General features: G+C 30.8%; 2 protein-coding genes and 1 long non-coding RNA gene across 3 annotated transcripts; 1 reads left to right on the top strand and 2 right to left on the bottom strand.

Moving 5' to 3' along the window:
• Nucleotides 1–1,146: 1,146 nt before the first annotated feature.
• Nucleotides 1,147–2,601, top strand: LOC108856306 (tubby-like F-box protein 1). The gene is made up of 3 exons (XM_018630082.2): nucleotides 1,147–1,569; nucleotides 1,666–1,753; nucleotides 2,158–2,601. Exons 1-3 carry the CDS (start codon nucleotides 1,468–1,470, stop codon nucleotides 2,340–2,342), a joined length of 375 nt encoding a protein of 124 aa, XP_018485584.1. The 5' UTR covers nucleotides 1,147–1,467; the 3' UTR covers nucleotides 2,343–2,601.
• Nucleotides 2,602–5,028: 2,427 nt separating this feature from the next.
• LOC130496409 (uncharacterized) lies at nucleotides 5,029–6,439 on the bottom strand. The gene is made up of 3 exons (XR_008935553.1): nucleotides 5,676–6,439; nucleotides 5,526–5,591; nucleotides 5,029–5,416 (listed from the first exon to the last, which is right to left on the bottom strand). It is a non-coding gene; the product is annotated as an uncharacterized LOC130496409 (long non-coding RNA).
• Nucleotides 6,440–8,485: 2,046 nt separating this feature from the next.
• On the bottom strand, nucleotides 8,486–10,791 carry LOC108861815 (uncharacterized). Its single transcript, XM_018635775.2, has 4 exons — nucleotides 10,005–10,791; nucleotides 9,660–9,932; nucleotides 9,305–9,571; nucleotides 8,486–8,891 (listed from the first exon to the last, which is right to left on the bottom strand). Exons 1-4 carry the CDS (start codon nucleotides 10,449–10,451, stop codon nucleotides 8,568–8,570), a joined length of 1,311 nt encoding a protein of 436 aa, XP_018491277.2. The 5' UTR covers nucleotides 10,452–10,791; the 3' UTR covers nucleotides 8,486–8,567.
• Nucleotides 10,792–11,518: the final 727 nt, after the last annotated feature.

Here is an 11,518-nt window from a genome sequence, read left to right as displayed (position 1 = left end):
TTATAATATTAATTTGTAGTCTGATAGATAATGAATTATATAATTATTCATTAAAGACATTAAAATTTTAATCAGTTTAATTAAGATTGTTTATTGTTTATTAAAAATAATGATCCAATCTAAAATTATAGATTACATAACAAATCAGCAAATTCACTTCTCAAATAATAGCATAGACCAAAGGGTAACATGGAACCTATGAAGAGTGAAGTCAAAACATTCATCTAGTTTTAGTCAAAGATTTTGATCAAGGTTCTTGGTCAATGATTTTGAATGGTTGTTGATACGATTTTTTTTTCCAAACAAGTTGTTGATATGATTATTTATTCTAAATAGTAATGAATGACTTTACTTTCACTTAAAATTGGATATAAAAAAGAGAATTGGCTAACAAAAAAAATTGCATTAAAGAAAAAGATAAGAAATACTTCATCTATTTTACAATACATGATATTTTTCCATGATGCACAAAGATTAAAAAAAAATTACTTTTTTATAAAAATAAAGTTTAAATATAATATAAAAATGATTCCACCAATTATAGAAATAACTGAAAAAATTTAACTGGTTTTATAGTTTTCAATAAAAATTGAATACAATATTAAAATATCAAATATCATATATTTTTTAAAAAAATCTTTTAAAAATATCATCTATTATGAAACGGAATGAATAGTTAAAAAGATTCTATAACTTTATCATTTATTTCAACAAAAGATCTGCATGTTCATTATTAACAAAGGGAAGTCATCTATTGATTCTTCACATTTTTATATATCATTTATTTATGCTTGTTCTCATTTAGCTCATTATTGTGCAATTCCTTGCTGCTTAGTTTCATGGTCATGCCTGAATAGAAACCAACGAAGCATGTGTTTCAGGGCTAAAAAATTAGTATTTTTTATGGGCCAATTATTATTGTGTACTAGATTTTGATCTGTGAAGAGTGCAGAAATTTATTTTCTCTTTTATAGATATTGATATTTTACGTATTTAATAGTTAATGCAATTCTATATTTGCATTTTGACCTGTACTTTCAAAGTACATGATATTTTGTTTTGACACAATTTTATTGGGCAATTGTCTAAAATAGCACTTTTGAAGTTTTTATCCCAAAAATGACACCAAGGAGGAAAAGTCACAAAAATAGCATTCATTAAAGGGTTAAAATATCCATAATACCCTTGTTTTAAAATTAATTAAACAAACATAAAAAAAGAAAAAAAAAATCAGAAATGCATCTCTCTCTCACGCGACGTCGATCTCGATCTCTTCGACGGGAAGCGACGGCGGCGACGCTCTCCGATTTCGATCGCCGGAGGTAATCCAGCGGTGGTGCAGGAGGAGAGTCTTCATCGGGAACTGCTTCCGTCACCCCGCGAAGGTGATAAGGAGGTTCCTGAAACTGAGATCTGTGGAGCTTAGGGGAAACCGCACTTCGCAGACTTTAATCTGGTGCCGGAGGGATGGGGAGGGTACGTGTATCCGTGGATAGAGGCGATGTCGACGTCGTACACATGGCTGGAGGAGATAAGGCTGAAGAGGATGGTGACAAGTCTCGTGACCAGGTCTAGTGTTTCCCCTAAACCTTGCCTTGGCTTTCAATTGAAAATGGTGTGAGATTTGTTGCTGAAAATTCTGAGTTTTCTGTGGGATGGATGCAGCCAGGACCACGGGAGTTTTCAAATCAGTGCCTGATAAAGAGAAACAAGAGGACATCAACCTTCTACTTGTATCTCACCCTCACTCCATGTAAGCAAATTCCAAAAGCTTTTTTTCTCTTATTTTGACTTGCTTTGATTATGTCAAATCTTGGGTGGAAAGATATGACTTCTGAAGTCAAAAAAAAAAGATATGACTTCTATCAAAAAATATGTCTACGTTTGTTTTTTTCCAAGTGTGAAAACGATCGAGTTAGTGACTTTCTAGGCGTGTAATTTAAATTTGTCTAAGTTTCTCACGAGAATGATGCCTTTAGTGGTCAGTGAAAGAGACTCTCACCCACCCATAAGATGAGTTGACTATGTTGTTCACTTGGGTAATAACGAAGAAGCTTCTTGCTCTGCAATCTTAATAGTAGTAATATAGGAAATAATCAACTTCTGTATCGTCAAAGTTGAATGCATACTTTTATTAATTTTGTTTTTGTTCACCAGCATTCACTGATAAGGGGAAGTTTCTTCTGGCGGCAAGAAGGTTCAGGACCGGAGCTTACACTGAGTACATTATATCACTTGACTTTTCACTAGTGGATGGGGAAGTTTCTTCTGGCGGCAAAGCTCTCTACTTTTCACTCACATCCCTACTAATCTATGTGTGTGCGTGTGTGTTTATTCTCTAACAGATTGTGAACCTTCACCACATGTTGTCAAAGGCTGTGATTAGGTCCAATCCTAGTGTCTTATGGTGCTACAAGGACAAATTTGATATCAGCAGGTTCGCTTCTTGATGCCAAAGTCTCAAGCCTTAGCTCTGGAGAGTGAATTGAAAGTTTATAACTTTGTCATATTGTTAATATGTCATTCGTGTGATTTTCTGGATGGCTATCCTAAAGTTTTTTCAATAATTCTATAAAGAAAGCATTTTCAGGATGGGTTTCCAGAAAAAAATGAGTGTTTTATTATATAAATTTATTTTCGAAAAATCTGTTTTTGAAGAGAATCAAAAAGCGTCTAAGGAATGTTAGACAATTCTTGTTCTGGATGGCTATCCTGAATTGGAACTTAATCTTCCAAAAAAAATATTTATATATAGTCAAAATCTATAAAAAAATTCACTAGCTATAAAAATCACCGAATAAAGTTCATTGTTTACAAAAATAGAGAACACATATCAAAAACATTAAAATAGGATAACTTGAAGTATTTTCAAAAATATTTAACTAAAGAGAAAATGTTAGGATAACAAGTAAAATATTTAGGAAGAGCTTCCTGAAAATGTAATGTTTAATAAAAAATAAAATGTTAAGATAGCAAATAAAATATTTAGGAAGGGCTTCCTGAAAATGTAATGTTTAATAAAAAAATAAAATGTTAGGATAGCAAATAAAGTATTTAGAAAGGGATTCCTGAAAATTAATATTTAATTAAAAAGAATAAATGTTAGGATAGCAAGTAAAAGTTTTAGTAAAGTTTTCCTGAAAATTTAATATTTAATTAAAAAGAAAAATGTTAGGATAGCAAGTAAATTGTTTAGGAAGGGATTCCTGAAAATGTAATGTTTAATAAAAAATAAAATGTTAGGATAGCCAGTAAAATATTTAGGAAAGGATTCCTGAAAATGTAATGTTTAATAAAAAATAAAATGTTAGGATAGCAAATAAAATATTTAGGAAGAACTTCCTGAAAATTTAATATTTAACTAAAAATAAAATGTTAGGATAACAAGTAAAATATTTATAAAGTGCTTCTTGAAAATTTAATATTTAACTAAAATAAAATGTTAGGATAGCAAGTGAAATGCTACTTGAAAATTTAATATTTAATTAAAATAAAATGTTAAGATAGCAAGTAAAATATTTAGGAAGGACTTTAAAAATAATAATATTTAATTAAAAATAAAATAGCAAGTAAAATATTTAGGAAGTGCTTCTTGAAAATTTAATATTTAATTAAAATAAAATGTTAAGATAGCAAGTAAAATATTTAGGAAAGTCTTCCTGAAAGTTTAAAAATTAAAAAAAAAATATTAGGATAACAAGTAAAATACATATCACATATTTATGATAGCATATAAAATATTCAGGATGTGTTTCCAGAAAATTTTGAAAAGTAAGAGACTAGTCTCGATTACATATATGTTATATTTAGGAAAGCAAGTAACATATTTAGGAAGGACTTCCAGAAAAATTAACATTTAGTTAAAAATGAAAAATGTTTGGATTCCAAAAGAAAACGAACGCAGAACATATTGGATTCTGGATATAGTAAGAATAGTGATTTAGCCTCTAAACTACGATGAAATATTATTCAAAACCGAAACTTGAATTTATATATTTACAAAAATACATATCACATATTTATGATAGCATATAAAATATTTAGGATGTGTTTCCAGAAAATTTTGAAAAGTAAAAGACTAGTCTCGGTTACATATATGTTATATTTACGAAAGCAAGTAACATATTTAGGAAGGGCTTCCAGAAAAATTAACATTTAGTTAAAAATGAAAAATGTTTGGATTCCAAAGGAAAACGAACGCAGAACATATTGGATTCTGGATATAGTAAGAATAGTGATTTAGCCTCTAAACTACAATGAAATATTATTCAAAACCGAAACTTGAATGTATATATTTACAAAAATACATATCACATATTTATGATAGCATATAAAATATTCAGGATGGGTTTCCAGAAAATTTTGAAAAGTAAGAGACTAGTCTCGGTTACATATATGTTATATTTAGGAAAGCAAGTAACATATTTAGGAAGGGCTTCCAGAAAAATTAACATTTAGTTAAAAATGAAAAATGTTTGGATTCCAAAGGAAAACGAACGCAGAACATATTGGATTCTGGATATAGTAAGAATAGTGATTTAGCCTCTAAACTACGATGAAATATTATTCAAAACCGAAACTTGAATGTATATATTTACAAAAATACATATCACATATTTATGATAGCATATAAAATATTCAAGATGGGTTTCCAGAAAATTTTTAAAAGTAAGAGACTAGTCTCGGTTACATATATGTTATATTTAGGAAAGCAAGTAACATATTTAGGAAGGACTTCAAGAAAAATTAACATTTAATTAAAAATGAAAAATGTTTGGATTCCAAAGGAAAACGAACGCAGAACATATTGGATTCTGGATATAGTAAGAATAGTGATTTAGCCTCTAAACTACGATGAAATATTATTCAAAACCGAAACTTGAATGTATATATTTACAAAAATACATATCACATATTTATGATAGCATATAAAATATTCAGGATGAGTTTCTAGAATTTTTTTAAAGGTAAGAGACTAGTCTCGGTTACATATATATCATATTTTGGAAAGCAAGTAACATATTTAGGAAGGGCTTCCAGAAAAATTAATTGGTTATGCATTGGAAGGTTTCAGTCAAAAGTTAATTGGAATCAGGAGATAAAAGAGTAAGAGGTTCAAAAGAACGTAATAACATCAAGTCTAGACAAGATCCAAATTGCATAAAAAAAAAGAAACACACAAAAATTGTATATAACTCAAATCTGAATTAATCAAAACCATATATCAGTTACAAGCAAAATATTTTGTAGATAAGTAAAAAACTGACGCATATCCAACCCACTCTCCTACTATTTTTCCTCAAGAAAATATGAAAATGAATCTTTCATATTGAAAGGAGAGATACACAATAGTCTCAATCCTTAGTTTGACGCATTTTCTTTCTAGATTCTGGCGTCGCGTCTGCTTTACCTCCATCTGTAATAGACGAATCCCGGATGTTCATATAATAAAAATGAACCGGTAAGGCTTTTGAGAGACTAAGGATTGGTCACAAAGTTACAGTAAATGAACCAGCTACTCTTACCTTTTTCTGTTTTTGTGATCTCATACCCTGTCTTCGTGATTTTCTGTTTTCCTTTATCTGCTTCTCCTACATTCAAGAGTTTTGGTAAGCACTCTCATCTGAAGAAGAAGTGAAACGCACTTGTTTGCATTTTCTCAATAAAACCCAAACCTGAGATGGAGTGTCTGGGTTATCCACTTGGGTTCTGAGCATTCCTTGTTTTTATGATCTCTTATCATTTCTTTGTGATCTTCTGTTCCCTTTTATCTGCTTCTCCTAACATTAAAGCCGGTAATTTTATTAGGACTCATCAGAAGAACTCGTTGGCATGCTCTCAAATAGTCAAATGCACAAAAAAAACCCTGAGATGGCTTCTCTGGATCATCAACTTCATCATCATCATTGGTTCTAAGCTTTTATTCCTTCATTAGTTTTTCAGAACGAGCATGCTTCTGAAATGAGGCAAATCAAAATAAAAAAACCTTAAGAATAACTAGAAGACTGAAACAAAGCAAAAAGAAGAAATAATACTTACAGATTTTACTCTACTCTTTTTTCCAATTCGGCCACATAGATACAAAGAACACACAGGCGGATGAGCAGTGCTAGCTAGAAACCCAGTTAAGGCTCTAGGAGCTTTCCAAGCACAGGAGAGAACACTGCAATCACTTCTTACATTCCCGTCTCCTTTCGTTAGATTGCATATGTTCACACATTCCACAGACACAGCTTCACCACAACGGAGACGAGTAGCTAAGATTGAGATGAACACCTTTCCACAGACGCACGCCCGTGTAGATCTCCAGCACCAAACATCCCACCGAACACAAGTCTAGATACATGTCGGCGACCCCGTCACGACGACGACGACGGAGAGGAGACGACGAGGACGACGACGGAGATGAGATGACGACGACGGCAGAGAAGGAGACACGACAAAGATATTTCAAATCGGGAATCTCAATTTTTTTTTTTAATTTAATCAATCAAAAGAATTAAAGGAGAGGGCATACGGGTAAATGACACACTTAATGAAACCTATTTTTGTGACTTTTGGCCCTGAGTGCTATTTTGGGGACAAAAAGTTGGATTAGTGCTATTTGAGTCATTTTCTCAATTTTATTTAATAAAAATTATAACATTATACTTTTTTGTGCAACAACATTATAGTTATATATTTAAAATTTAATATATAATTTATGTGCATATATAGTTATTTAGGGTTAAGTGTTTTATGTGATCTTATCACATTGTAGATTAATTAAAAATATTGTAGAGATCTAAATAATCGAATATATTCATAGTAAATAAATATTTCCAACCTTATCCCATTTGGTTGAATAATTTATAGCCAAAATTTTGGTAAAGATCTCGTTTGTTGCTATTTAAGTATATATATTACTATTATTATGATTTCATTAAATATTATTTTTTGTCTATTATTGACTAAATAGTTTGAAATGAAATGGAAAAAAATATTTTGCTTGTTAAATAAGTGTTAAATTTCTTATAATAACTAAATTTTATATATTATATACTTTTTAATCTGTTTAAAATTGAAAATTTCAAATGATTAAATTGCCATTTTTGTTTGTTCAAGTTTACTTCTTTAAATTTACTTTCGTTTCATACACTGTTTTATTAAACTTAATGAAATATTTTTAATAAATCTTGTTTGGTGAATAATTTAAAATGGATAACTAAATCTTGTTATATACATCTTAAATATAATGTATACTATTTAAATAGTTTGAATAATTAGATGTATATACCGTTTGATTCATGATTATATTAATATATGATCTAATATAATAACAGAGAAAATATATAGCATAAATTAGTTTATTTTTGGTTTAAATATTATTTGTACGGACTATGACTTGTTAATAAAGTAGTAGTAAAACAATAAAAATGTAAGCAGTATATCTTTTCATTAAGTGATTTTGAATAGCATAAAATGTGGCTAAAATTAATATATAGTATTGATATGGTAGTCACATAATTAGGATGCGTTGAGTAGAAAACTGATATATTACACATGACTAAATGTTATATCTTAAGTTATGCTTTTTCAAATAAGTGGGATTATTATATATTTTAGAAATATTATGTAAATTTAATTAGTAATTGTTATTACAAATCGAAAAATAAAAATATCATGTTAGTAATTTTGAATACAATTTGATTTAATAAAATTAGATATTTGTTATAATAAATGGTTTGGTTGATTAAATATCTATTTTATCAGAGAAAACAAATAAAATAATAATTATTTGACCTTGTATCTAGAGTAGATATGCAAAAAAAAAACAGAAATCAATCTAATTGAATTTGTTATTTAAATCAAACTAATCCATAAATAAATAAATCATATGAATTTGACTTTTAATCAAACTAAACGAGGTTAATTCATGATTTGGTTATTATGACAAAGTAACGGTATGTGTAACCAATAAATTATTTATCTATTAATCTATATTTAGTATAATATGTAGCAGATATTAAATAAATTTTACTATTTGATGAAATATTATGGTAATGTAAAAGATGGAAACGAACAATTAGATTGTTAGTTGTATTTCTTACTTTTCTTTTAATAAATAAGAAATATTGTTTAAGGTTTATTATTTAGAGGATGATGTTGGGTTTATAAACTTCTATAAATTATTCTTAAACAGTTATAAATGATTATAAATGATTTAGAAGAGTTAATTTAAACTTTACATAATATTTAAGGTATTTATGAAAATAGTTATACTTATAAGTATAAATTTGAAAATTAATATTAAATTTGTGATAAATTGAAATTCTTCTATAATAAATTGTCTTATCTGGTGTTTGAACATATTTTTTGGTTTAAACCATTGAACCAAACCGGTTTTTGAAAATAGATGTTAAACCAAGTTTTCATGAAAATAATTTTATTTAACCAGAGCAACAAGACAAAACCTATGGGACAAAAAAGCTTTTAAACAATTAAGGGTTCAATCAAGTTTTCATGATTTGTAAATTTTATTAACCAGAGAAAACAAGAGAAATCTGTTTTTTTTATCAGAAAACAAGTTACATTCTCATGACACTAGAGTTTCTCTGTCTCCCTGACATTGGACCGTTCCTAATCTCTTTTAAAGGCGGTCTTGAGCACGACGGTTTTGTTGCTTTCCCTTCGCTGTACTTAGACCAATCTCCATTGCTACTATGTCTGTTCTCTTTCAACCTACAAATCAACACTCTCTTTTCTGACTCAGTTGGCAACTTGTTCTTCTCTGCTTCTACCTTATCTTCCCTCCTCAATCTTTTCATCTCTTCTTGTAATCTGCAAACCTCTGCTTCTAGGTTCTTCAACTTTGCTTCTGATGACAACGCCTTTCGTCTCCATCCTTCAACCTAAACCAGATTAACGGATTTTCAATTCATGTCATATCAAAGATGAATCTAGAACAAATCTCATAAACAGCATATTTCTAGTTTTTGTCACACAAACAAAAAAAAAGTTTCTAAATAAAGTTTAAGCTTTTTGCAAGTTATTTTTTTCAAATACAAGTTTTAAGCATTTTAAGCATTTTTAATCAATAAAAATATTAAATTTATCTTATATCATAAACTCTAACCCTAACCATAACCCCACTCCCTAAATATTAAACCCTAGACTCTAATCAAAAAACCAAAAAATATTTTTTAATTTTTTTATCAACGTATTTGGGTGATTTTCCTCTTCATGTGCTAATTTTTGAACAAAAACTTGATTTAATGCTGGCTAAGGATATTTCTCATGAATAATCTGTGTAATTCTATCTTACTGAGGAATGTAGATTCTGTATCTGATAATCTGATTCAAGAGCTCTGTTTTGCCAAAAATCACGACAAGTTTGAAGTTCTGCCATTTCATTCCTCACTTGACCCAACATGTCTTGCATTTGTGACCACTGCTCTGCCTCTGCTCTTACTTGATCCGCAATCTTCCTCATAACTGCTTTGCACTGCCTAGAACAGCCTTTCTTTTCTTCATGCGCCTGCACAAATACTCCTTTAGACAGTTCCTCCATTTTACTACTCAATGTATCTATCTGCAACAGATAACAACATAAAAAATCAAGAACATGCAAAAGAGACTAAGCACTTTTTTTACAGTGAATTGTTATTCTTGTGACTGACATTTTGATCAGCTAGAGTGTTGGGATTGACCAAGAAGCTAGCCTCTGCCATTTTCTGAATCCCTTCAACACAAACCTCTCCTTCTTCTAACCTCTCCAGCTCTCTTCTTAAAACAGAAGCTTGCCTGTCAAAGTTATGTCTGTAGTAGTTTCCACCCTCCATGTCTTCAACCTTTGGAGAAGACTTCAACTCGTTCAGTTTCTCAATTAAATAGCTAATCTCATCTTCCAGAGCCTTGCTTTCTTTCTCCCCTTCTGAGATCCTCTGTTTCCCCTGAATTCAAAAAAAAAACAACAGCTTCAAACACTTGCAAACCAATCAGATGGGAGTAAGAAACAGACTTACAGAGAGGAGAGTAAGAACAGCAGATCTAAGTGTTCTCTCCATCCGCTTCTTCCTCCTCTCCATCTTCTTCATAGCGATCTCTTTCTCAACCCTTAGTAAATTACACTCTGATCTCAGCATCTCCGCCTGAAACCTCCACTTGGCTTCATCAACAGGTGAAGAAGACCTACTAGTAATCTCTCTCCCGTCTGCAACTTTGCCTCTTCTTCTTCCTCTTTCCTCCTCCTCCTCGCGGTGAAAAGACCTCTCTTGGTGAAACAGAGCCTCCAGTTTCACTCTCTCATCCTTCTTCTTCGGTGATGATGATGTTGTCGTCTTCTTCCCCTTTGCAGCATTTCTTCGAACGATGTGCCTACGTGGCAGCTGGAGAATCCTCGGCGCAGGAGGGCCCACCATTCCGTTTCTTCTTCTCTCCATGTATTCACCGCCAACTTTTAAAAAAGACATGGAAAGTGTCTGTCTTTTGTCTCTGTCTCTTTTCTGGTAATGATTGTCAGAAGAAGAAGAAGAAAGACATGAAAGCTAAGCTCTGGGTCTGGTCCTTTCTCTGTCGGATTTTGAAAAGTGAAACCCTTTTTTTGTTACCGTTGCAAGATAAAGACCAACCTTGGAGAATTCAAGCGCAAAGATCGCTCCTTTTTGGTGATTTATTAAAATGGGTTTTTCTCCGGATGGATATATATAATGAATGCGGAAGTAAGGATCTTTCTTTTGGGTCTGGTTCTCGAGAGTAAAGCAAAGCCTACGGCGAAAGAGAGAGAGAGAGAGAGAGAGAGAGAGAGAGAGAGAGGGGAAGACCTCGTGAAATGGAGCCATTTTCAAATAAAAGCTGTGTTGTTGTTGTTCGTGATCAAACCCGCTGCTTCCTCTTCTTTTCCACTTATTTACAACTCTGCCACCACGGTGAGTCTCATTGGCTGAATTGTTTATTTATTACATATAGTACGTATCTTTTTTCCTTCCTTTTTACGATATCATTAAGACATTAATGTACATGGTGACTAGTGTGTGCGTGTTTGTGTTTTTTTTTTTGTCTTTTTGTCATTTTTTTTGTCAACGACTAGTGTGATTGTTTACTCCAATCATGCTTTTCTATAACCCTATTCAAAATAATAATAATAAAAAATGTACACTCGAGTATATAATGTTATTCAAAACTGTTAAAATAACTCGAATTTTGAAAAATATTTCATATTCATATATGTTTGTATGTTGTATACTGAAATTTTTAGAGTCAAATGGTACTTGCTATTAGCATCTAAAAATGTAGTTTATCATATGTACATATGTTCAATTTGTATTTGAAACTTTAATGCGTTAATCAAATTGTTATGCTGATTATTGTTACCATAAAAAATGAGGACAAGATAGCTAATAGTAGTATTCAACTAAATTGTGTTGAAAAATAAAAAATATCAATCTTTTTGAAATAGTCATTTTGAAACTGAGGGAAGAAGTAACTATAAACTGCAACCATTCCAAATGCGTCAAGTAAACCAACCATATTCTCTACT

Source organism: Raphanus sativus, chromosome 1 (genome assembly GCF_000801105.2).
Source record: "Raphanus sativus cultivar WK10039 chromosome 1, ASM80110v3, whole genome shotgun sequence".
NCBI classification, from domain to species: Eukaryota; Viridiplantae; Streptophyta; class Magnoliopsida; order Brassicales; family Brassicaceae; genus Raphanus; species Raphanus sativus.
The sequence above is the reverse complement of the archived record's forward strand: the minus strand, read 5'-3'. Positions and strand labels throughout refer to the sequence as shown.